Source organism: Armigeres subalbatus, chromosome 3 (assembly GCF_024139115.2).
Source record: "Armigeres subalbatus isolate Guangzhou_Male chromosome 3, GZ_Asu_2, whole genome shotgun sequence".
Taxonomy (NCBI): domain Eukaryota; kingdom Metazoa; phylum Arthropoda; class Insecta; order Diptera; family Culicidae; genus Armigeres; species Armigeres subalbatus.
The window spans coordinates 153,552,762-153,578,850 of record NC_085141.1 but is presented as its reverse complement, the minus strand read 5'-3'; the positions used below and the strand labels follow the sequence as shown (position 1 = coordinate 153,578,850).

The following is a 26,089-nucleotide window of genomic DNA, read 5'->3' as shown; positions in this document are numbered from 1 at the left end:
AATGCACATTATTAAAGCACTTATCTTTCAAAGACCCTGGGTAGCGTAGGTCCTCCACGAATTCGATTTTCAACTTCTTAGAACGACAAACTGTATTTAATCAAAATACGGAGACCAAAATAAGCACATAATTTTACATTTTATAGTAGTAATGAATAATCCCAGATCAATCCACCTAGTAATTTGTAATGATTTTTTGCACATGTTATAAAATGTAATGCAAAAGTTATATAAGCATATAGGTAGTGAGTACGCTTTTCGCGTTTCATCAATTTTTTCAGAATTGAAACATTCGCAAAATGAAAGAAAATTTTGTTTTATTTCGAATGGGCTTTCATCCAGTTAGTGCTTGTATATGATTTTTCGGGATCAGTACAAAAGGCCGAATCACAAAAGGCCGAAAATGTTCTAGCATACCACAAAAGGCCGAACCACGAAAGGCCGAATCATTACAAAAGCTACAATCTTTCAACCAAGAGAACTTAGAATACTCACAAATTTATGTTTACTTTTCTTATGGTGCCCCATTAAGAAAAACTTGGCCACGTGTTTTGCAACTACTAGCAGCGATCTAATCAATCTTATTCAGTTGAGTCAGTTCAACGTCGAAGCTCAATCTTTCAATTGAAAGAAGTTGTATGACGGTGCTTACAGAGTCAATTTGAATCCTTATTATATTCCATAATAGATCAATCTTCATTGCAGTAATGAAAGGATGAACATAACTGAACACTGTATACGTATAAATATTAGCACTTTAAAGTAACGGAGTAATCCAAGGGCTCTCTTTTTTCTTCCTTTGGTGATGTAGTAATCATTATCAGTAGTATTCCACCGGATTCATGGCTCACAAAATCGAATTGCCGATTTGCATTAATTTAGGAGTTGTGCGCTTCATGACGCATGGTTGTGCTGATGATGCGCACTACTCATGATCTAATTGCGATATCAGAAGCTAAACAAAATCAAAATTTCAAATTATTATGCTTTTAACTAAAAGCTGTATAACTTACGGTAACGCGGTGTTCTTAAATGTTTTTCATTTTCTCCCAATTTAAGAGAAACTGCCTTCACAAGACTTTGGTGAGAAATCACAAAATAATCCGAATATTCTAAATTATATTAAGTACTTAAATAAAAAAAGTTTGAATTAAATCGGCAGACCAACAAAGTGGACCGGAGCTCCGGTCCACTTTGTTGGTCTGCCGATTTCATTCGGCCTTTTGTGATTCGGCCTTTTGTGATTCGGCCATTCGTGATCCGCCCTTTTGTGATTCGGCCTTTCGTAGTAGACCCGATTTTTCTGACATAATTGCATATTTCTTGCAGTGCCTCCGTCGCACTATCTTGGAATTCATCTTCAATAACTGCTTGAAAACTGTATAAACCCTCTGCGCATTCTACCACATAAGCGTACTCGAATTCGCCTGTAGCACGTGAGCGAAAAGAAAAATTATTATTCATATGAATTTACATTTATTTGCAATTATTTCAATGCATTGGAGAAATTTCGGAAAAAATCGGTTTTTTCAAGATAATAATTTTTTTTTTGAAAATAAAATGTTTTGATCAAGTGATTTATGTGCAAGTCAAATAATGCCAAACAGCACATGTTTTCTCCAATTTTCTCTTGACCTGATGATGAGCTATATTTCTCTGGGCTCGTTGGCTTGATGAGCGTATATAACCTTTCGACCAGGGATTGAATCCAAAAGAGAATGAAAAAGTCTCTCCTTATCATCTTTGTATATATATACGATATGTAGCATGCCGTGAGAGACTTTTTTTTTCGCAAGCTGCACGCTTAAAATCAATAACACAAAGATGTGTTTGCTTCACACAAAACGGACCTAATGCAGAACAACACCTAGATGAGCGACAGTTACACAGCCACACAAATAGCTCGTGTGGTTTTATTGAAGCTTGGGTTTCAATATTTTCAACAGTATTTGGTTCCTCATGAATCAAGGAATCTGTACAAACGTTTACATGTTAAAAAGGACCGTTATCACGACCGTACGAGGCATTTTTGTACATGTGTAACTGTCGCTCATCTAGGTGTTGTTCTGCATTAGGTCCGTTTTGTGTGAAGCAAACACATCTTTGTGTTATTGATTTTAAGCGTGTGTCATGTTAAAGAACTGAATCGGGTGGCTATACCTGGGACGGGAGGAGCTTATAATATGTGTACGACCCCCTTCTTAGAACCTCGTATCGATGTCAGTTCGAATGTGTAGAATTATTACTAGGGGTGGCTTCCTACTTTGGTTTCACCATTGCAGGCCTCGAAACCCTTCATGAAACGTCATATACTTTATTTTCAGTGAAATTTAAATATGTGAACTTTGATATAAAAACACTATAGTTATCAATCTATAGAGTTTTTAAATCAAAGTTCACATATTTAAATTTTGTAGTTTGACTAGGCTGTAAGTAATGCAAGAATCCAATTAATTATAAACCATGATGTTATTTCTGATTTACTATTCAAAACATCAAAGTATTAAAAGTAACAGTATTAAAATTTTGCGTTGATATCTGTTTCTGTTTTGGTTTTGGAGTGATCATATAGCCTTTACGTATACTTAGTATGCAATAAAGGCAAAACTAAGGCACAGTTTCCCCGCTTTTACTATTTAGGGTTTTGACTTTTCCAATAGAAATGATGGTCTAATGATTACCGTTTCTTTTGGAGTAAGTTAGTTTAGTCTGTCCTTTTTGTATAATTTCCGAATTAAACAGACATTAAGTTAAAAAACCCAAATTTATCCCCAAGTGGTGATTATGCCTTTCTCGATTCGATATGTTGGATTCGAATTAATGTTGTAAATGCTGTGCTAATTGCCTACATCTTGGCGGTTAAAATATTTGATGCAACTCTATCACGCTGCTTATAAATTACTCAATAATTGACTAATTTTTAAGCAATTATTATGAGAGTAATGGATTGCGTCATGGCTAAATTGATTAATGACTTAAAGTGTGCATGTAAACAGCGTATTTGTTAAAAGAAAAATAGAAATATTATTCAAATCGAATGAGTTATTAGCAAACAAAAACAATAGTGTCCAACTAGGAAAGTTTCTCCGTCGAATGAAACAAGTTGCACTCGAATTGGTCAAGTCCTTCTATATGAAACGTGTTTAACAATAAAAAATTCCCGGGGCTACACACACACACACACACAGTCAGACATGTGCTCAGTTTTTCGAGCTGAGTCGATTGGTATATAACACTATGGGTCTCCGAGCCTTCTATCAAAATTTGGCTTTTGGAGTGAAATTATAGCCTTCTGGTACAACTTTGTTGTACGAGAAAGGCAAAAATACATTCAACATGGGGCCCTTGCGGTTGGGGGATGTGGGTTTATGAATTTGTGACAGTACATGCATAAGGTACACAACAAATCGTGACTGAGCGGGGATAGGGGATCTAGAAATCCCAAAAACTAGTGGACGTCATACAAATACAAATTCAAAAATGGAAAACCTCGCAGTTTATAACTGTTGAAGTGCTTAATGAACACTATGCTGCGCGGCGCTCATGTCCCAATAAGGGATGTAATGCCAATAGGAAGAAGAAGAAATATTCAACAATTAAAATTTCCAACGATGGACAAGTTTAACTTCCGGACAGCATGTTTCGTTTGTCGGCGCCCTCTTATAATTATTTATTCACTTGTCCCACTAGAAACTTGAATGGGATTGTTCGCCCAGATTGAATGAACCTTTTAGCTCTATATCAATTTATGTAAAGGAGTGAGAGAGTGAAAACAGTTTTCATTAGTATCGGTATGCCGCTCACAACCGTGTTTCTGGTGGATCAGTATTCGTATGCAAATACAATGATTTGAAGAGTAGGCAAACCTTCTAATTAGAATGCTAAAGTTTTTTACGAAGAGTAGAGAGTATGAGTGAAGAGAGTCTATCGGTTTTCTCTTCTGTTAATTTGGATTAGAGAATCATGCAATTTATAGCTATCCACTTTTTAAATGCTGGCGTTTGCGATGGGTTGTTTTCGTGGTTTATTTAGTACGAGCATTCTGGCCGAAACAGTTGTAGCCGTATTCATGAGTCTGGAAATAATTTATAGTGTCTGTTACTCATAAGTATTTTGTTGCGTGGATGTGAGATTCGAGGATTAGAGCCATATGATAGTATATTACAATTGCGCGACAAAGGCTGATGATGCTTCATCTTTAATGATACATGCTTATACTGCCCATGATCGCATATTTGTAACATTTGCATTTTGGTTGATTTTGTAAATCGTTTGTCAATCCTCCCCACAATCTCATTCCTTTTCAGCTTACCATAGATAAGCAAGATGGTAAAACCTATTTTACTGTTGTGGGATTAGATGCAGTAAATTGAGCTTCCTGAATGATTCACAGAATTTTTACAAAATTAACCAAAATGCGTTTGTTACAATAATATGCGATCATGGGCAGTATAGGGCTGGTAACAAACCAATTCCTTTTCTAAAAGAGTGTTATTGTTTGGCACTATACTATGTATACTAGGGTGGCTCAAAAAGCACTTTTTCAAAAATTTTGATGGGCCGCCCTCTTATTCGGTTCTATTTGATGCCCTGATGCTCTGGACAAAATTTCAGCCAAATTGGTCAACGTTTGGGCAGTGCTAAACTCGTCGGAAGTTTATATGGAAAAATGTATGCAGAAACATCCAAAAACAGTGATTTGCAGTTGGACGGTACAATTTGCGATCAAGAACAATGATACTCATTCAGTTCTTGTAGAATGTAATGCTGAAAACCGCGAGAAGATTAGAGTTTATTAGGCAAAGATATTAGCATTTTACTGGAGTGTTGTAGGGGTGAATTTATTTCTTTTCAAAGGTAAAAGAAACGAAATTTGCTCAGACCCCACTACAGAGAAATGCTAATAACTTAGCCGAGCAAACTCTAATCTTCTCGCGGATTTGTGCATAACATTCTGTATTAAATTCTTCAAGATCTGGATGAGTATCATAGTTCTTCTTCCTAAGTTGTGCCGTCCAACTGCATTTCACTGTTTTTGGATGTTTCTGCATACATTTTTGCATATGAACTTCCAATGAGTTTAGCACCGCCCAAACGTTGACCGATTTGGCTGAAATTTTGTCCAGAGCATCAGGGCATCAAATAGAACCGAATAAGAGGGCGGCCCATCAAAAAAATTGAAAAAAGTTTTTCTCATACTAATTTGAGCCACCCTAATGTATACATGGGATTATTTACTTAATGTTGAACGGCAAAGAAGCTCGATCCTGTTTTTTTTTATATAATTGATTATTCTGTAAATACTTTATTCAGCGTTCGGCACACTCGGTAATCTTATAAATCCGACGATATAGTATCTGGTCTCTTATGTTTCAACTAAATAATATTAACTGTTTTATACACAAACTCATCGTTGCTCAATCAAAATTTTCTTGTTTCGTTGTTTCTCGTTGCCGTTTCTTTTCCTTGTTCCTTTTGTTCATGCTCTTCAAGGGCACCTTTAGCTATTCAGATGAAATGTCGTTGTTGTTTGTAGTTAAGTTTTATTTGTTTTGAAATTGAGAGGAGTTGTAAGAAATTAGTTATGTTAATGCGGAACGTGGGCACGTTCGGTAGTTTATGAACCTCCTCCAGATTTCTAAAATACGGTTTTGACTGATGTTGAATTCATTGTCGGTAACTGGCGTGCTAACGGAGACAAGCTTGGCACAAAACAGAATCCGGTGTTTAGGACCAAAGTGTTATTTCCAAAATGGAGGAGCCGCGCCACTGAAGCCAGGGGTCAATTTCCAGAATTTACATCTGCTGACGGGCCAAAAAATAATCGGCAATTTTAATATATTTTCAAAATGTTCAAACATTGAGTTTTTTCTCATTTCTTCCAGAATGGCAAAAAAAATCCTTAGGCAAAACTAAACACTCTTGAAATGCGTTCAAAAAATCATTTCTTTCTACGTAACAGGCCTTTTGGTTGAAAATTTCAATTCAATCCAACTTTAAATGAGAGACATGAAATTGTTGCCTACCCTTGAATTATCAACGCATATTGTTTTCGCAAACAGGATTCGAAGATAATTCAAATAAATAAATAAACAAGATGAGGGAAATGTATCAGTACTTGTACTGTACCAGTATTTGAAATGTACTTTTCATTTCGCCTCGAAAGCTTCATTGTTGGATAATAAAAGTTCAATGTGTTGATCCATGCCTTGCGCCTTTATGTTCAAGTCATTGCGATGTTTGGTGATATCTAGCAGAAGAGCTAAGTCGTTCGCCCATTCAGGATCATTCAGTTCAGGCATTGGGTTTTCTTTATCTTGTAAAAATATGTAGCCATTTCGTTTCGAAGACTGCTAATACGAACAAAAGGCGCAATCAACCGGACCTGTGTCAAATAAATGACATTGTCACTATACCACTGTGCCACAAAGTGTGTCACAATGCCAATGTTCTTTCCCATCAATGCCAAAACCGGCTCCATCAGTTGTAAGGCCACTTAAGTTTTTAGAGGAGTGTCCAAGCCTCTTCATACAGGTCTTAACAGCTCCTCTCAGGGCTTTTCCGGTAGTCGTTCCATTCATTTGGGATCAAAGCTGCCAATTCCTCTGTAATTTGAAGATTATCATTAACTCCCCTTATGAAGACAGCTACCTGTACCATGTTTTCAACATCAATATTGCCATTGATTGCGAGAGAGTATAACTTGATTTATTTATTTATTACCAGACTAAGGCCGGAGTGGTCCATGGCTGCACGTCGCCAACCACGCAGTCTGCGAAGGGTCCGCAAATCGTCCTCCACCTGATCGATCCATCTTGCCTTCTTGTGCCCGTCGGATCGTTGTCGAGAATTATTCTCACCGGATTACTGTCCTACATTCTGGCTACGTGCCCAGCCCACCGCAGCCTTCGATTTTTGCGGTGTGAACGATGGATGGTTCTCCCAACAGCTGATGCAACTCGTGTTCCCTTCGCCTCCCCACGTACCGTCCGCCATTTGCACTCCACCATAGATGGTACGCAGCACTTTCATTTCGAAAATAGTGCGCGTTGGTCCTCCTAGAGCATCGTCCAGGTCTAGTGTCCGTAGAAGACTACCGGTCTAATGAGCGTTTAGTAGATTGTCAGTTTGGTGAGGCGGCGAACTCTATTCGATCGGAGCGTTTTGCGGAGATCAAAGTACGTACGATTTCCTGCCATGATGCGTCTCCGAATTTCTCTGCTAGTTCGGAGGTCACCAGTGAGCCCAAGTACACGAATTCTTCAACCACCTCGATTTCGTCACCACCAATACAAACTCGTGGTGGGTGGCTTACATTGTCCTCCCTTGAGCCTCTTCCTATCATGTACTTCGTCTTTGACGTGTTGATGACTAGTTCAATCCATCTGGCTTCGTTTTTCAGGCTGATGTAGGCTTCTTCCATCCTCTCAAAGTTATGTGCCATTTACTGGACGGACTTTGTGAAAATCGTACCACTTGTGTCGATCACTGCCCTTCGTATAACCCCTTCCAAAGCGATGTTGAATAGCAGACACGAAAGACAGTCACCGTGCCGTAACCCTCTGCGCGTTTCGAAAGGACTCGAGAATGCCCTGAAACTCGAACTACGCACATCACCCGATCCCTCGTCGCCTTGATCAACCGTATCAGTTTATCCGGAAATACGTTCTTCGTGTATTAGCTGCCATAGCTGGTCCCGGTCGATTGTATCATATGCGCCTTTGAAGTCGATGAATAGATGATGTGTGGGCACGTTGTATTCGCGGCATCTCTGCAATACCTGACGTACGGAGAACACCTGAGCTGTGGTATAGCGTTTACCCATAAATCCCGCCTGGTACTGCCCCACGAACTCTCTTGCAATTGGTGTTAGTCGGCGGCATAAAATTTGGGGGAGTACCTTGTAGACGGCGTTCAGCAATGTGATTACGCGGTTGTTGCTACAATCCAGCTTATCGCCCTTTTTGAAAATGGGACACACGACACCTTCCATCCACTCCTGGGGCAGAACCTCATCCTCCCAAACCTTGGTAATTATCCAGTGCAGCGCTCTAGACAATGCCTCACCACCGTGTTTAAACAGCTCTCCTGGTAGTTGGTCAACTCCAGGGGCTCCGAATTATCAATCTACAGCCGGCGGTTGTCGGAGAAGTTGGTTCTAGTTTTTTTTTTGTAAGTATAAAAACTATCAAAATTCATCCTAACAGATAATGACAAGTAGAAAAAAAATGCATATTTTAAAAACCGTCGAAAACCCACAACATGAGTAAGAACAAAAAAAAAAAGTCCGATACCTAGTTCCGGTATTTTTAAAATAAGGACTGTTCATTAAAGAAAGTGGACACCTTTTTAAAGGAACATGTTTATTTTGAAACAAATTCATAAGGTTGCTTGATATAAATGACAACCAACATACATATGAATGAATTCACGTGATTTTGAATATTTACTTCTCTTTTCTGAAGAATGCTCGGACTTTTCTCTTGACAGTTCCCATTAGATTCTGCACAACTTCTTCCGTAACTTTTCATTGTGCCGCAGAGCAAATTTTCTTGAAGCAGTCAACAGAGCTTGTTTCTCTCCCATCTACCTTATGATGCCGCGTAACTATTGCCCAGTATTTTTCGATAGGATGCAGTTCAGGGCAGTTTGGTGGAATTAGGCATTTTTCGACAAAATCGACTTTTTTCTTCTTCAGCATCTCCAACGTAGCAGAAACATAGTGAGCCGATGCCAGATCCGGCCAAAACAATAGAGGATCCGCATGCTTTCGGTAGATGGTTAGAAGTCGTTTTTTGATACATTATTTTCTTCAATTTTCACCGTTGTTTGTGAAATACGGAGTCACAGGAGCAAATTGCTTGCCATACCAAAATATTTTCCCCATTTTTTTGGTTCGGATATATCGCACGTCATCAGGCACATCTGTCCTCTGTTCAGCGTTGAAAAATGTGGCCCTGGAAGTGTACCGGTGTCCAATTTGACGTATATCTCGTCGTCCATCAAAATGCACTATACCATTTGTGCAGAATTAATCTGCGAGTTGATAAACTGATCCGATCTATCGTGCGGAATTTCTAAGTTTTTTCCTAATTTTTTAGGTGTACTGCAAAAGTAAATAATTTCTTTACAAACAGAGCGAAAATTACGAATTTTTCGTTAAGTTTTAACCTTAAACCATTCATAAAAAGGTGTCCACTTACTTTAATGAACAGTCCTTATGATTATTATCACGGTATACAGAAAACAAGGTAGGCTCGTTAGAAAAATGACACTTCGAATGTGACGCATATTTTATCGCCACATGTCGGAGTACAAAAGTAAGCATGCTGCGACCGTAGAGCATCGTTTCGGTCCAGCTTGTGCGAAGATAGCAGTGACGTCACATGTTTACATTCAAACTGAATGTTTACACACGTGATGAGCCTGCCTTGTTTTTTGTATGCCGTGATTATTATTAGCAACTAGCGAAAGGAACCCAACTTTGCCAGGGTGTTGCAAATGTCACAATGAACTGTTTGCAACACCGCACTCTAGATCAATTTCCGTGCGTTTGTTTTGTTTTACTCAACAGCTGACCCAAAAATATATTCTAATGTTTTTTTACATTTCCCCGTTAAAATCATCAGACGAGCTTGGTGGTCTAGTGGCTACCGCTTCTGCCTTATAAGCAGGAGTTCGTGGGTTCAATTCCATGCTCGTCCCTTTCCTACTTTGTATTTCTATCTTAGTTCTTTCTGTGTTTCACGTTCTACCAAAACGATTCCTACTGTTATAACCTTCCACACAATCCCAAAACCGTGGCACCTATGAGAGGTCGTAGAGTTCTCTGCATCTTTCTTAAGTCGGTGTCCAACTAACCATCCTTCCCCTTCCTCAGCATTCGCAAGGACGTGGCCAGGACAGATCTCGACTATTGGAGGGTGCATTGCTTCCATCTAAAAGATATTGATTAGTCCCAAATCAATATCTATGGTAACGGATGAAAGTGATGCTACTCTCATACAATAGTCTTGGCTTGAACCACCTATGAATTTGTGCGAATTGCTCAATGCTAATGCTAATGCTAATTTCCCCGTTAAAATCATCAATCTTTTATGCATATACAAACCTTGCGAATCCTAAAATGAATCGATTAGGGAAAAAATCTTGCAAATAGGTCAACCCGTACGCGAGTCAGGAAGGAAATCTCAATTCATTTTTATTTTATAGAAGATAGATGTTAGGGTTTTAGAATTCAGGCTAAATTTTGTCTATCTCAACCTTTTTGCCTAATGGGTCAACACAATGGATACGTTTGCGTGCGTTTTGACAGTTTTTCCATGGGACTCCTATTAGTTATTCTTTATAAATTTTCCATGTCGAGCATATCCTAACAGAACTAAATTTATACTTTCGCCTCAAATTCTATCTATGCATCAACTTCACGCAAAAGCAATATACAGATCACATTCAATTTGGACAACACGTTCGGAACGTTTATGGTGCCACAATCAATGGTTTCTATTTTCTCATAATTTGCATCATGTGACACTAGACAGATTGTAACATTATTTTAGCGGATTTTGCAATCTGAGCGATTTTTTACGCTTTACGATTAAAGAATTTTTTTTATCGCGGATTATGAGATCTAAGTGATTTGCAAGCTATTTCAAAAATAAATAGGGGGAATGACGGCTTTGGCAGGTTTTGTTCTATTATTGGCAGGGGGGTTTTTTATGACTGACTAGCCTCAAATTTGGCCCAAGTATTCTTTGCATATCAAAGAATATTGTGGCCAAATTTCATGAGATTCTGTCGACAAAAACCCCCCTGCCAATAATAGAACAAAACCTGCCAAAGCCGTCTTTCCCCCTACCTAGTTTTGCCAAAATCGAATTTTGTCAAAACTCAATGATCCGAAAATCTAATGGAATCTATGTTCAGTTTATCTTATTAATTGGAATTTTTGTTAATCAAGGCATTTAATGATACCTAGGTATTGCATTTTCATTTAGATTTCACAAATTCTACACAAGATTGATAAAACTTTATTATAATATTTTTGCGCTTATTAAACATCCGTTTTTCTCTTCCGCTCCTTTTCCAGTGCCAAACGTGCTGCGTGGCGATGGGCCAAAGATCGAGCCTCGGTCGCGGCCCGATGGACCTGGCTGTTGGCACAGATTTCCGATCTCGAGTATCGCATTCGGCAGCACAACGAACTGCACAACAAAATAAAAATCAACAAAGGGGCGGTCACGCTGGAAGCCGCATCGTCGTCATCTAGTCAACCTCCCTCGCAGCAATCGGTCAACGGATATCGGGGCACTCTGCCCGGTAACAACAAACCGTTGGATGATAGTTACGATTCCGCCGCAATGAGTAGTTCTGGCCTGAATGGAGCGTATGACCAAAGCGGTGGCTCCTGTCGAACGCGAGCCTTCCATCGGAATGGATTCCGAAAGCGGAAATTACTGCAGACTGCAAATCTGCATACAATTTCCAAGAAAGCTGCGCGACCTAGGTAAGTGCTTGCTGAAACTTTCCATGTTCCATACAAGAGCATTTAATATGATAACTTTCAGTACCGTAAAATGTGGCTGTGCGTGGCCGTTACACCCGTGTGCGCTGTGTACCGGCCGGCAAGATCCTTCTGCGCCACGAGACCTACCTGATACGATGCCGGCATCGGACAGGGTGGCATTACTGGATCCCTGCTTCCACCCAGTGTTAAGTTTTCCCGAAGGTAATGCCGCATATCAGCGATAAGTTTCGATTTGGCCCTTCAACATTCCACCTTCCTTTTTTAGACGTCTCCCACAGCGTACACTTCGAGGCGATAATGCGGATACCGGAGTGGCAGAACAAGATGATTCGCTGTTCGGCAAAATCGCTGAGCAAAAGCATCGCCCAAAAGAGCGGTTTGAACTCCACCGCTTCGTCACCGCCCATCGGGGGTTGCGGTGTGCTACCCTCCAGTGCCGCTCCGTCGTTTCTTTCGTCCGGCGACGAAACTGCGGCACCACTTTTTGTCGGCGGAAACAAAAAGTACGGCCCGGATGGCAAGCGGAAGTACAACAAACACAAGCATGGCAGTTCGCAGCCTAATCACAGTAAGTGTTTTTACAATAGGGAATAATCTAAGATTTTGAAGTAGGCTATCTTATTCTATAATTTTTATTTTACATTATTTGAAATTTACTTAGAATTGAGATATGTATCAATGCTAGCGTACTGTTTCACACGGAGAAGATTTTGGGATCAACCAAGCCCGTTACTTTCCGTTACTTGTTTGAAATGTTTGTTTCGTATTGGTGATTCCCTGACCTTAGTCTACCAAATTTAAATTTACGCATGTTATCAAAAGCATGAAAAAACTGGATTGAAATATGAATGCTACTGAGTTACAGACAGGTTAAGGAATTCTTCAAATGTCATCAACTGGGTTTCACAACTGTTTTCGGTTTCACCGTTTTCTTCTTTGAATCTTAAATTGCTTCAACCATTGTGGCCAGAATGAATTACTTTTCTCATGAGGGAACTTCAAATGGTCCGCATAAATCCGTGTGCAACTTTTCTTCTGCTTGACTTTCGCTGCATGGAAATCTTACACGTGAATGTAAGCAACACAACACACTGATGTTTTTGAACTCTATTCCAAGTGCTAGCTGTTGAAGCTTCTTCATACTCCTTTGATTTAAGTGTCCTAGTCGTTTGTGCCACGTTATCATATCACTGACCACATATGATTCGTCCTCTTTCTTTCGATTGAGTTGGTACAATCCTCCCTCAGCTATTCCAGATGCGAATATTCCGCCGTCTTGTGTTAAAACTTGACATCCATCCGATCCCACGTTGTCCCGTGTTTGCTGGCACTTTCTACGTACATGGGACAATTATGCGTAGAACGGCAGCAAGCCTCTTTCGCGTCTTTTGCCGTTCATACCAGACTATAATTGGTCTTCTCCGAACTGAGACAAATCGTCTATAAAGTCCTCAAACTGGTATCTTCATCAACGACTTCGCCTTGACGCGGCTGTACAGCGCTCCACGTAACTTCCCGGATTAGGGTATTTTCCATCGAAAATACCCACGTAACATAATGTTCTCTACCTGGTGCAATTTGGGACCGTCACGAAAAGAGGTCAGGAAGAAAGAGTCAATAACTCAGCCGTTTTCAACGGATTCTGGAGATTTTGGTATGAATCGTTCGATTAACTCTCTAAGATTTCATACAACTAGTGTAAACAATTGATTCAATGCATTTAACTATTGAAAATTCGATTACGACAGATAGTGTTAAAATTTCACTTTTACAGTAAATTGCCCTCATTTCGGCTGTATCCATCCGCAATGAACAATGAACAAAAAATTGAATTTCGTATTCACTATCAAATTATACGTAATTTTACGTTCAATTTGCGGTCGTGTCTTTAACACAACCTTCTACTTTTTATAGAAGGTAACGGAAATCTGCTATCAGATAGGTGTAGGCGAACCAGGTAGTTTGGGGATTGTAATACATAGGGGGTTACTAGGGTGGCTCAAAAAACACTTTTTCAAATTTTTTGATGGGCCGTCCTCTTATTCGGTTCTATTTGATGCCCTGATGCTCTGGACAAAATTTCATCCAAATCGGTCAACGTTTAGGCGGTGCTAAACTCGTTGGAAGTTTATATGCAAAAATGTATGCAGAAACATCCAAAAAAGTGATTTGCAGTTGGACGGCACAATTTACGATCAAGCACCATGATACTCATTCAGTTCTTGTAGAATTAAATACAGAATGTTATGCTGAAAACCGCGAGAAGATTAGAGATTATTACGCAAATATATTCGCATTTTACTGGAGTGTTGTAGGGGTGAATTTATTTCTTTTCAAAGGTAAAAGAAACGAAATTGGCTCAAACCCCACTTCAGAGAAATGCTAATAACTTAGCCGGTATAACTCTAATCTTCTCACGGTTTTCTGCATAACATACTGTATTAAATTCTCCAATATCTGAATGAGTATCATAGTTCTTCATCGTAAGTTGTGTAATCCAGCTGCAATTTCCTAGTTTTGGATGTTTCTGCATACATTTTTGCATATAAACTTCCAACGTGTTTAGCACCGCCCAAACGTTGACCGATTTGGCTGAAAATTTGTCCAGAGCAACAGGGCATCAAATAGAACCGAATAAGAGGGCGGCCCATCAAAAATATTGAAAAAAGTTTTTCCCATACTAATTTGAGCCACCCTAGCGGTTACTTTTGAGCTTTGCTCTCTCACTGGAAAATGGACAGGACATACAATAAGTGTACGTATGCGCCTCACCTATACTCAACTCCCCATGTAACATCTAATTAAAATGATTGACACAATGTTGTGTTCCATTTACACAAAACGGGCCTCTTTTGGAACAACACCTAAATGAGCGAGAGATACGTTGTCACAAAAATGGCTCGTGTGATGTTATTCAAGTTCAACGGCATCATATCCCTGATAAAACCAGAAATCTGTACATTCGTTTACAAGATAAAAAGGACAGTTTACACGACCGTTCGAAGCATTTTTGTGGCTGTGTAACTGTCGATCATCTAGTCATCCGTCCGTCAAAACATTCCCATTCCGTCCGTCTAATCACTCACTCTGTGGAGGCATTACTTGTAATATCCCCTGGGGAATAGTGTAACCGTTTGAATGGTCCTCTGCAGTGAGAACATTGTCCTCTTTGGTTACTTGTACGCTTCAATGATATTTATCCGCATGGGATGATTTCAAAATTATGTAATTCTACATAAACCATCCTAATGTTGCACAGTGCTGAATATGGGCCACTTCTGAAAAATTGTAATTAAAAACTGTAAAAAATTATGAATGGACGATTTGGATAGTAGAAGCATAAGTACAAGAACGCTAGTGGCGCTGTAGTCATTTAAATTAGTTTGCCAAATTATCCTTCAACAAGCTTTAATTGGCCATAATGTAATGTATCAGGTTGTAGTGCATGTTTGGTTTCTTCGCTTACATCGGTTTGACACTTGTAGTACCGGTACTTTGGCTGCTATGTCGAAGTAAGCTGCTATGTAAGAAGTAAGTGTCACGCGAACAGGGAACAACATTAGCCATCATATACTTCTGACTATTTGGATAGCTAAATACAGTTATTTTTTTATTTTATTTTATTGATGTATAAGGGGGGGCCAGAGGGCAAGTCACCGATGTGAATTTGGAATTCATATCGTCCATGATACAACAGGGACTTAAGGATAAGGCTTCACAACATCTTTACCCATGTGGGTTTTAAGTTTTGCGGGATATACTTATAGTATATCGCTGCCTAAGGAGTTTGGGCAGGTTGGGGATAGTTTTATGATGAATATTTAGGCTGTGGAGAAATGTCTGTTATTATTTATGTTATTGTTATTGTTATTATTTTACCTTTAGTTGTAATTAAATTAAGTGGCGTTTGGATCATGTTCCCATCAGGCAACCGAAGCTTGAAAAGTACGTTAAAAAATTAATTAGTTAATCATCAATCGCAAGTGTCAGTCTAAATATAATGATTGATGATGAAGTAGGAAACTCTAATGAAAACGTATTTTAACTATGATGTTGCATTAGATTTGGAAGATTATTTAGTGTAAGCCTCTAAAACTGCATTAAAAGGCCAAAGCGGGACGCAGTTTAGAACCGTTCACCAAGCAATCATCAAAAATTCTCTACTCACAGTTTTAACCACTACATATTCTGAACTTCATTTCGAGAAAACGCCGAATACTATCTTTGTGGGCTACGATAGTCCTCGACAGCATCGGAATTGCCTCCAAACAAGATTCGACAATTAATGAGCTTCAATTTGATGATGGGATTAGGAAGTCTTATGATTGATCTCCACCATGTCTACGTTTCTATTGTCAATCTTTTCGTATTTACAGTACGGTGTCATTAGATGTGTGCGCCGCCGCGCCACGCCGCCGCCGCCGACAGTTTTTGGCACGCCGCCGCCGCCGGCATTTTTGCATCGGCGCGCCGCCGTATAAAATTTTGTCACGCCGCTGATCTATATTTTTCCACGCCGATTCAAACTTGAAGAAGTCCGCAGAGTTTTCCGTGAATGATCCCCACATAATCACGTTGGAACTCCGGGAATTTTTACGTAAAAATACCAATGATTTCCTTGAGAATTACCGTTGAAATTCCGAAAACCTCTTCGTAAAAACTTAGAAAAACTGTGAGTGGAAATTCCAAAGAATTTCTCGCTGAAATAGATTTTTTGTCGTTTGGCAGAAAGTAATTTGGCCGAAAGCCACAAGGCCGAATATGTAGTTTGACCAAGCACATCATTTGACCGATGTCCATCCAGCCCAAAGTTATTTGGTCGAAAATGTTATTTGGTCGATGACCCTTTCCTGTTTTAAATGTTTTCCAATGGAACTTCTGAAGAATTTCTTATGGCCGATACAAAGAACCATCCGTAGAAATTCAAAATCCTTCCGGAAAAAAAAATGTTGAAATACTGAATATTTTCCGTGAAAATTTCACTTATAAATTCTGAATTTTAGTGGAACAAGGTGTCTACTCAACTGTAAAAACAATCCAGCTTTCCACGCTTGGTAATGGCGGCTTTTCGCTGTGTAAAAATCAATCGGTCACTGTACTGTTTGACACTAGCTGGAGGAAAGCTCACTGGAGTTCCTGGGCGAGGGGAAGGGGAAAAAGGCCGTTTCGCCAGTGAGTTTTCCTCCAGCTCCTCAGGAATCCCTTCGGAACTTCCTCTAGAATTCCATAGAAAAATTCCTTTAGGAATCCTTCATAAAATATTTTGGGGATTTTTGCAGATATTCTTTTAAAATTTCTTCGAAAATTCGATCGATTTTAATTAGTAATTTCTTTAGAGGAACTTAAGTAAACTTTTTCAAGAATTGTTCCGGAAATTTGTTTCCGGACTTTCTTCGGGAATTCCTTCAGAACTTCGTACGGATATTCCTTCAGAAAATCATTTGACGATTCCTTTGTAAATTATTTTACGAGTTCCTTTAGCACATTCCTCGGAAATTTTAATGTCTTTGTTAATGAGATTTTCAGCCCACGGCTGGCTCATATCAGATTCCTCGGAAATGTTTTAAGGAATCCCTTTAGAAATTCGTTCGGAAACACAGATGATGAAAAAGTATACTATATATAAAACTGCTAATGTCGCTCCAGTTCATGTGACCAACATCTATTCTGCCCCCACTCACATATTAGTCCCATACCGTTTTTTTCGCAAACTGAGAAGCTATTGAAGTTCCAAATCGCATCTTCCATATGAAACTTTAAAAAAATCTAATTAATTAAAACATCATCGTATCTTTCTGAAATTTCACTAAATTGTTCATCATTCGCTGGATTACCGTAAAGCGATTTAGTTTGATCGAAACATTGTTTAGTTTTGAGCAATTAGTTCATGTAAATTCTTAGTTGGTCTGTTATGCAGGTACTTTCAATATTGGTATTTTTTTCACTAATGGCATACAAAATCGCAGTTTTTATTATGATTTATGGAAGTACATAAGAAATGAACCCTATTCATTGGGTTATCTCAAAAGTGACGAAATATCAAATGGGACTGTTATGCAAGTGGGGGCAGTATTGTGTCAAACCGATGTTGTTGATGCAACCAATCATACAATACAACATGATAGGCAGCATATGCCAAGTTAAGCTTATCGAAGCCAAATAATTTTAAATGGCAACATAAATTTAATGGTTACAGCGCCTCTAGCGTTTTAGTACTTATGCTCCACTGGGAATACATTCGGAAAATGCTTTGGATATTTTTGAAATCCTTGGGGATTTTTAAGAATTCATTCGAAAATTTATTTACGAAAACTTTAGAAAACACCACAAGGAATTGTTCTGGATATTCTTAGGAAAATTCCTTTGGGGGTTCCTTCGGAAATTCCTTTACGAATTTCTTTGGAAATTTTAATAAATTCCTTCAGGGATTTCTTTGTAAATTATTTCTAGAATTACTAGAGGAGATTATTTTCGGTATTTGAAAACTCCTAACAATTTCCATTGAAATCGAAATTTTTTTCTCATTTTGAAAAATTTCACGCGGAAAATTTCTGATGAAAACTCCAGCGAGTTTCCCGTAAAAACTCCTTAGAGTCTCTCGTGGATGCTCCGAAAAATGTTCAGTGTAAATTCGACAAAATATTTTGATGAGTATTCTGGAGTACAAAATTTAGAACATTTTCTCATGAAAGTTCTGAAAAGTTTCTCATGCAAATTTTGAATTATTTTCCCCTGCAATGGGAATTACAAAGAGCTGCAAAGAAGTTCCTATGGAAAATTATTTCCAATGAATATTTAGGGAAAAAAAATCTGGAAGAGATGCTCCCGTTGATGTCTTGAAAATATCCCGAAAACATGAAAAAAAAATCTTCGAGAACCTTATAAAAAAACACCACGCCGATTCACGCCGCCGCCGCCGCCGGTTAAAATGGCTTTCGGCGTGACGCCGAAAACGCCGCCGCCGCCGACCAAAATTCTGACAAACGCCGCCGCCGTCGATTTTTGGACCGGCGCACACCTCTAGGTGTCATATCGTCTTACAATGTTTAATTCTCCTATCATTTTTTCTGCTTTAGTTATTAGGGGCCGTAGGGGCAATATGAGCCACCCTCAATTTGAGCTTATTGACAAGTTTTATTTCGTAAAAGTTATATGATCTTCAAGAGAATGCTCCACATATGCCTTAAAGTGAAAACTGTATTAAAATTCAATTCAAACATGGAAATACACTTGAAAATGTAAATTTTCGCTGCATAGGCAGAATTATTATAATAGAAGATTTGAAGTTAATAAATAAGTTTTTGACACAAAATTGATTAAATTACAGGTCAAAAATGCATCTCAATCAATAGATCTATTAAGGACTGTTCAGTTTATTGAGAGGACACTTTTACATAACGATATTATGCAGATAGATTGGTGAATTTCGATGGAGTTTGCTTTATCGTATATTATATTATTTCGTAAAAAAAAGTATTTTGGCCATAACTTCCGATCCCATAGTCCGATCTGGCCAATTTTCAATAGTAAACAATGGGACACAATTCTACGTCGAATGCAACTTGTTGCGAGGAAATCGGTTGAGGATAAGTGCCCGATAAATGAGTGACATTTTTTTACGCGATTATTCCGTAAAAAAAAGTATTTTAGCCATAACTTCCGATCCCATAGTCCGATCTGGCCAATTTTCAATAGTAAACAATGAGACACAATACTACGTCGAATGCAACTTGTTGCGAGGAAATCGGTTGAGGATAAGTGCCCGAAAAATGAGTGACATTTTTTTACGCGATTATTCAGTAAAAAAGTATTTTAGCCATAACTTCCGATCCCATAGTTCGATCTGGCCAATTTTCAATAGTAAACAATGAGACACAATTCTACGTCGAATGCAACTTGTTGCGAGGAAATCGGTTGAGGATAAGTGCCCGCAAAATGAGTGACACTTTTTTACGCGATTATACCGCAAAAAAAGTATTTTGGCCATAACTTCCGATCCCATAGTCCGATCTGGCCAATTTTCAATAGTAAACAATGAGACAATTCTACGTCGAATGCAACTTGTTGCGAGGAAATCGGTTGAGGATAAGTGCCCGGAAAATGAGTGACACTTTTTTACGCGGATATTTCGCAAAAAAAGTATTTTGGCCATAACTTCCGATCCCATAGTCCGATCTGGCCAATTTTCAATAGTAAACAATGGGACACAATTCTACGTCGAATGCAACTTGTTGCGAGAAAATCGGTTGAGGATAAGTGCCTGGAAAATGAGTCACACTTTTTTACGCGATTATTCCGCAAAAAAAGTATTTTGGCCATAACTTCCGATCCCATAGTCCGATCTGGCCAATTTTCAATAGTAAACAATGAGACACAATTCTACGTCGAATGCAACTTGTTGCGAGGAAATCGGTTGAGGATAAGTGCCCGAAAAATGAGTGACATTTTTTTACGCGATTATTCAGTAAAAAAGTATTTTAGCCATAACTTTCGATCCCATAGTCCGATCTGGCCAATTTTCAACAGTAAACAATGAGACACAATTCTACGTCGAATGCAACTTGTTGCGAGGAAATCGGTTGAGGATAAGTGCCTGGAAAATGAGTCACACTTTTTTACGCGATTATTCCGCAAAAAAAGTATTTTGGCCATAACTTCCGATCCCATAGTCCGATCTGGCCAATTTTCAATAGTAAACAATGAGACACAATTCTACGTCGAATGCAACTTGTTGCGAGGAAATCGGTTGAGGATAAGTGCCCGGAAAATGAGTGGCACTTTTTTACGCGATTATTCCGTAAAAAAAGTATTTTGGCCATAACTTCCGATCCCATAGTCCGATCTGGCCAATTTTCAATAGTAAACAATGGGACACAATTGGACAAAATTTTGTATGTGATTTTTTTTACACGGCCGTGTAAAAAAAAAATCCGTGTAAAAACAGAATCGGGTGTACTCTAAACGGTTGTAGGAATATCCTCGGGAATATCATATTCATAAATATTACCACACTTTTCTCTCCCAGAAAAACATTTTGGATAGTGGCTCATTTTGCCCCGTATAGTCGGGAGCATACATCAAAATCAGTACAAGTGCATTCCGACAATTTCCAAACGTGTTTTACATCATTCATCGCCTTAATATGAAAGGTAACACTCCCTACTATAAGTCAACTACATTTGAATGATGATTTTTTGAGCTTTTCAGCTCTCTTCGGAACGATTTTCTTAGGTGGCCCATATTGCCCCGATCACCCCTACATGTTTCCTACGTTATTCAGTTTAAATCTATAGTACAGGTCGGACTCGATTATCCGGAGACTCGATTATCCGGGGACTCGATTATCCGGGGTTCGATTATCCGGAATTTTAGACTCGATTATCCGGAGTATTATTTCTCATAAATTTTTTTTTTATTCTAAATTTTTATTTTCAATAAGATAATATACACTATGATTATTTTAACAATGTGACGTATCTAGGCTGTGGGAGGGGGTTAAAAAAAGGGTCGTTTTGTATATTGAAATTTGACTATATGCTTGTATATCAACTTCATGAATTCAAATGATTATATTACTGTTATATTCATACAAAATAGGATTATATGAAGAAATATGAACGTAGCTTTCTAAAGGAACTTATCTTGCAAAATATCACCCTTTAAGGAATAATCCATTAATTACGTAACGCAAAAATCGTAAATATCCAAGAGAAAATCTTCAGCAACAAACGGAAACACGTTACCAAGAAGAGATTGCAAGGACCTGTCATCATTGGAAATCCATCGAGAAACGTTTGTTGCTGAAGATTTTCTCGTGGAAATTCACGATTTTTGCATTAATATCAGTACACTGTTTGTCATAATGACAAATATTTGTCAAGTCAGCCTGATATCCATGTCGATTTCTAGTCGGTTTGGTAGATGTCCGGATCAACTTGACAAATGTTTGTCATTATGACAAACAGTGGACTGAGGGCTTTACATAACTAATGGATTATTCCTTACAGGATGATATTCTGCAAGATAAATTCCTTTAGAAAAACTCCAATTGAAAGGACATTATTGCCGCTGATGGAGCATTTTGACTTGTTTTGCAATTGATCCTCTATGGCAATTGTACTAGAACGAAGCGTTTTATCACAACATGGGGAAATGGGGAAATATTCCTCTGCCCTGTTTCTCTCATTTGTATCAGGTGACGAGCAATTTGTTTTCATGTCTTCATGATAAAAAGCCTTATGCTTTATGTCCATCGTCGTTAATTATAAATTGAGAGCGAATTCTGCAACCAATGTTATGCATCCAAACGGATCGTTCTATGGTGGCGAGGCTTCCACGGAAAAGTTCTTGAAGTGAGAAGTTTGTGGACATGTTTAATTGATTCATCCAAATAAAATAAATATGTAGAACAACTCTATTATTGCCCTAATATTTGATTCAAAAGACCCCTTTTTGTCTCCCTCGGACACAAAGTGTACCGAAAGGCTATTTGTTCGCTCCAAAAACAAACATATTTTAGATGTCTCGGAGATTCATAGTATTATATACCGATCATCTATGGTCGGTGAATTGGGGCCCATTTTTGGCACTTATCCTTATCCAATTTGCTTGCTACTGGTTGCATTTAATGGGAAATCTTATCAAGGTCCCCCCTAACACACGTGACCGAAAAATTGCGACGCGATTCTAACGCTTGGCGATTGCGATTCTGTCGCCGTTGGAGTGGAAGAGTAACTGGAACATTGCCTACAGCGACCCAACGATAAAATCGCGCGACTAGTTTTCGCTATAGATAGTAGAATCTATAGATGAGCGAAAGCATGACTGAGTCGTTTTTTTTGCCCGTGCACACGCGCATATGACGTCACAGCCCTTAACGTTTCCATTGAAATAGTGACGTCATGCTCGTTTGGAGACACGTTTGACAGTTCGTTTGGAGACAGAGGATTTATCTTCCTCATCTATATATTCCACTATCTATAGTTTTCGCCGTTGAGGCGATGAAATCACTCAGGTCTGGGAGATCCTTTATATTGTTTCCTATTGAAAAAATGTATAGATCGGGCAATTGACTCAAAAGTTTCATAGCTTTTTGTTGAAAATTGACTAAATAGATAAAACTTTGGGTTCAGAAATAATAGCCAAAATACTATTTTTTTTTACAAAAAGTGCGTAAATAGCGGAAGTGCACCGGTTTTGGCCAACTTAGTGCCTATTTTGGCCAACCCTGAAAAATACATATTTTTCCAAAATAATCGATCAGTTAAAAGCAGCGCTGAATCGTGAGGGATTTAGGGGAACTGTTCCGTTTTCCATCTCACTGTACATATATTCATCTCATAGCGAAACAAAGAAATTCCGCACCAATTTCGTCGCTTCTTTTTGCTAACATGCATGCTCACTGCTGAAAAAAATCACAAAAATAATAAACAAACAAAATACCTTTTCATTGCTTTGTTTTTCGTGAGACCAATATCGGAGCTATGAGATGAAGTCCAGGAGCAGTAACCCTATCTCTTGTTAGAACTAATAAAACCCTCCCGAATTGCTTTATTTTTGGAGTTATTCGCAAAATTGGCCAAATTAGGAACATGGCCAAAACCGGTACAGTTCGCCTAGTCTAGTTATTTTTGGCATCTATTCTTAACCATCAAATTCGATTCGAATAGGATCCTGTCTCATCATTTCATATTGAAAACTGGCCAGATCGTACTATAGACTCAACAGTTATGGCAAAATACTATTTTCCATTATATACCAGAAAGTCACCGATACCGGTAGGTGGATTAATAAGGGTTTTTCCAAAATAATTTCTGACTACACCACTGCAAATACAATAAAACATAATTTTTTCGTCATTTAATTGCAGATTTGATTTTTTTTTAGTGATTCGATTATCCGGAGGATTCGATTATCCGGAGTGAAAAAAAAATCGATACTCCGGATAATCGAGTCCGACCTGTAGTTGTACCTCCTATCTATTAGTAAAAATTATCAAGAATGAAGCCATTATTAGATTGTTTGTAGCCCATCGTTATAATTTGTGGTATTTTAATTTAATCATGGTTCTTCAAAGTGAGCCATAAAAAAAATCACATGGCCATCCTTAGCCGTGCGGTAAGACGCGCGGCTACAAAGCAAGACCATGCTGAGGGTGGCTGGGTTCGATTTCCGGTGCCGGTATAGGCAATTTTCGGATTGGAAATTGTCTCGACTTCCCTTGGCATAAAAGTATCATCGTGTTAGCCTCATGATATACGAATGCAAAAATGGTAACTTGGCTTGGAAACCTCGCAGTTAATAACTCGGGACCAATTTGCGATTTGGGCGTAACTTATTTTGTAAACAAACATTGGAAGGCATGAAAAGCAAGCATTTCATAAAAAACACCACGGTATGGATCTGATGGATAGATAAGGGAATTCAAAAAACAATGTTTGTTTACAAAATAAGTTACGCCCAAATAGCAAATCGGTCCCGAACTGTGGAAATGCTTAATGAACACTAAGCTGCGAGGCGGCTCTGTCCCAGTGTGGGGATGTAATGCCAATAAGAAGAAGAAGAAGAAGAAACTTGATCACACTTAATAAAAAAAAGTACCTGTCTAGCTAGAATTAAGCGTGGCTACTACTCATCATAATCAGGAAACACTTCAGAAAAGTATTGCAGAAAAGAAGACATTATCACTGAGGGATGAGGTCTGCCTAACTGCACTACCATTCAAGGCTCCAAGACGCGACGTCCGTTGGATCACATCCGTAAGACCAGTGCGTCAATGCCAGATTATGACGCGGCATTAAACAAAAATACAGTCAAATTTCACTCGTAGGGCTATCTTTAGATGGGCTACGATTTAGTTGGGCGCCCGTTAGTTGGGCTGTAGCCCACTTAAAACGAAGGTGGACGTCAAATTATGACATCAACGGCAGTTTTTTTTTCTTTTTCGCAGTTGGCAGCTCTGAATTTCTATTGTATTCGCTGATTTGACAGATGAAATCTCAGCCCAACTAACGAAAGTCTTTCACTAGATGGGCTACGAGTTAAGCCCAACGAGCGAAAGTTGACTGTAGTCAATATGTGATACCACCACTACAAGATATGTCTTTGGTTGCTATATCAGTGCTAATGGCAAGCCCACCCACGCGGCAAGGTAACATATCAAAGGGGAGGGTACTATTTGGATAGCTAAATACAGTTGATTCAAAAGTATAAGATTGGTTGTGTCCAGGGTTTGCAGAAATTGCTTTCAATAGATAACGAAGATAGAGGTGTGCGCCGGTCCGAAAATCGTCGGCGGCGGCGTTTGTCAGAATTTTGGTCGGCGGCGGCGGCGTTTTCGGCGTCACGCCGAAAGCCATTTGAACCGGCGGCGGCGGCGGCGTGAATCGGCGTGGTGATTTTTTTATAACGTTCTCGAAGATTTTTTTTTTCATTTTTTCGGGATATTTTCAAAACATCAACGGGAGCATCTATTCCAAAAAAAATATTCATTATTGGAAATTATTTTCGAATTTTCCACAGGAACTACTTTGCAGCTCTTTGTCATTCCCAAGGAAAATTGTTTGGAATTTCAGGGGGAAACAATTCAAAATTTACATGAGAAACTTTTCAGAATTTTCATGAGAAATTGTTCTAAATTTTGTACTTAAGAATACTCAACAAAATATTTTGTCAAATCTACACTGAACATTTTTCGTCACATCCATATGACACTCTAAGGAGTTTTTACAGGAAACTCGCTGGAGTTTTCACCAGAAATTTTTTATTAAAGAAAATTTTTCAAAATGAGGAAAAAAATTCTATTTCAATGGAAATCGTTAGCAGTTTTCATAGGAAATTTATTCTTATTGGCACGATTTTTTTTTAAATTGCCATGAAAGGTTCTTCGGAATTTTCAAGAATTTCCACAAGGTGACTACTACCTGGAAAACCTGGAAAAATGTTGGAATTATCAGAGAACTTCTGACACAATCAGAGAACTTTCAAACACGAAAAAATAACAAATTTAAGAATTGAACACGTATGGATCGTTGTTCCGATCTATGGACAAAAAAAACGTTTATCCAACTTCAAAGGAACTTCTGAATAATTCCCGGAGCAATACCTAAAGAGAGCTAAGCATTTATTCGGGAAATCAATTAGGTTTTGCTTATAAAATCTTCTGAGAATTCGCTCGAAAATTCTTCATGAATGTATTAAAAAATATGTAATAATTGAAGATTTCAAGGCAGTTCCTGGAAGACCTATCAAAGAAATTTCTGGATCAATTTTCAGATGGTTTTACAAAGGAATCACGTGTCCTAGGAATTATAAGCGTAATTTTCTAAATTATTTTTGGGGGAATTTCCAAGATGAGTCCCCGAATGAATTCCTGGAGGAATTTCTAAAGGTAATTCAGGAGAAATTTCCGAAATGATTCTTTAAAGAATTCCCGCGGTAGAACATGAAGAGATTTTCAAGAAAAAAAAATCTATAGGAAATTGTGAAGGATTTCTGCTAAAGGAATTTTCGATGGAATATCGAATGAATTTTCCAAGGAATTCCCAGAAGAATTTTCAAAAC

At 38.5% G+C, this 26,089-nt stretch overlaps 1 protein-coding gene across 1 annotated transcript in view; it reads left to right on the top strand.

Moving 5' to 3' along the window:
* LOC134227857 (uncharacterized) overlaps window positions 1–26,089 on the top strand; it is a 90,505-nt gene that overhangs the window by 50,232 nt on the left and 14,184 nt on the right. The window contains exons 3-5 of the mRNA XM_062709541.1: window positions 11,090–11,506; window positions 11,568–11,728; window positions 11,793–12,095. Of these exons, the coding sequence (XP_062565525.1) occupies window positions 11,090–11,506; window positions 11,568–11,728; window positions 11,793–12,095 (881 nt within the window). The remainder of the gene's footprint in view (window positions 1–11,089; window positions 11,507–11,567; window positions 11,729–11,792; window positions 12,096–26,089) is intronic.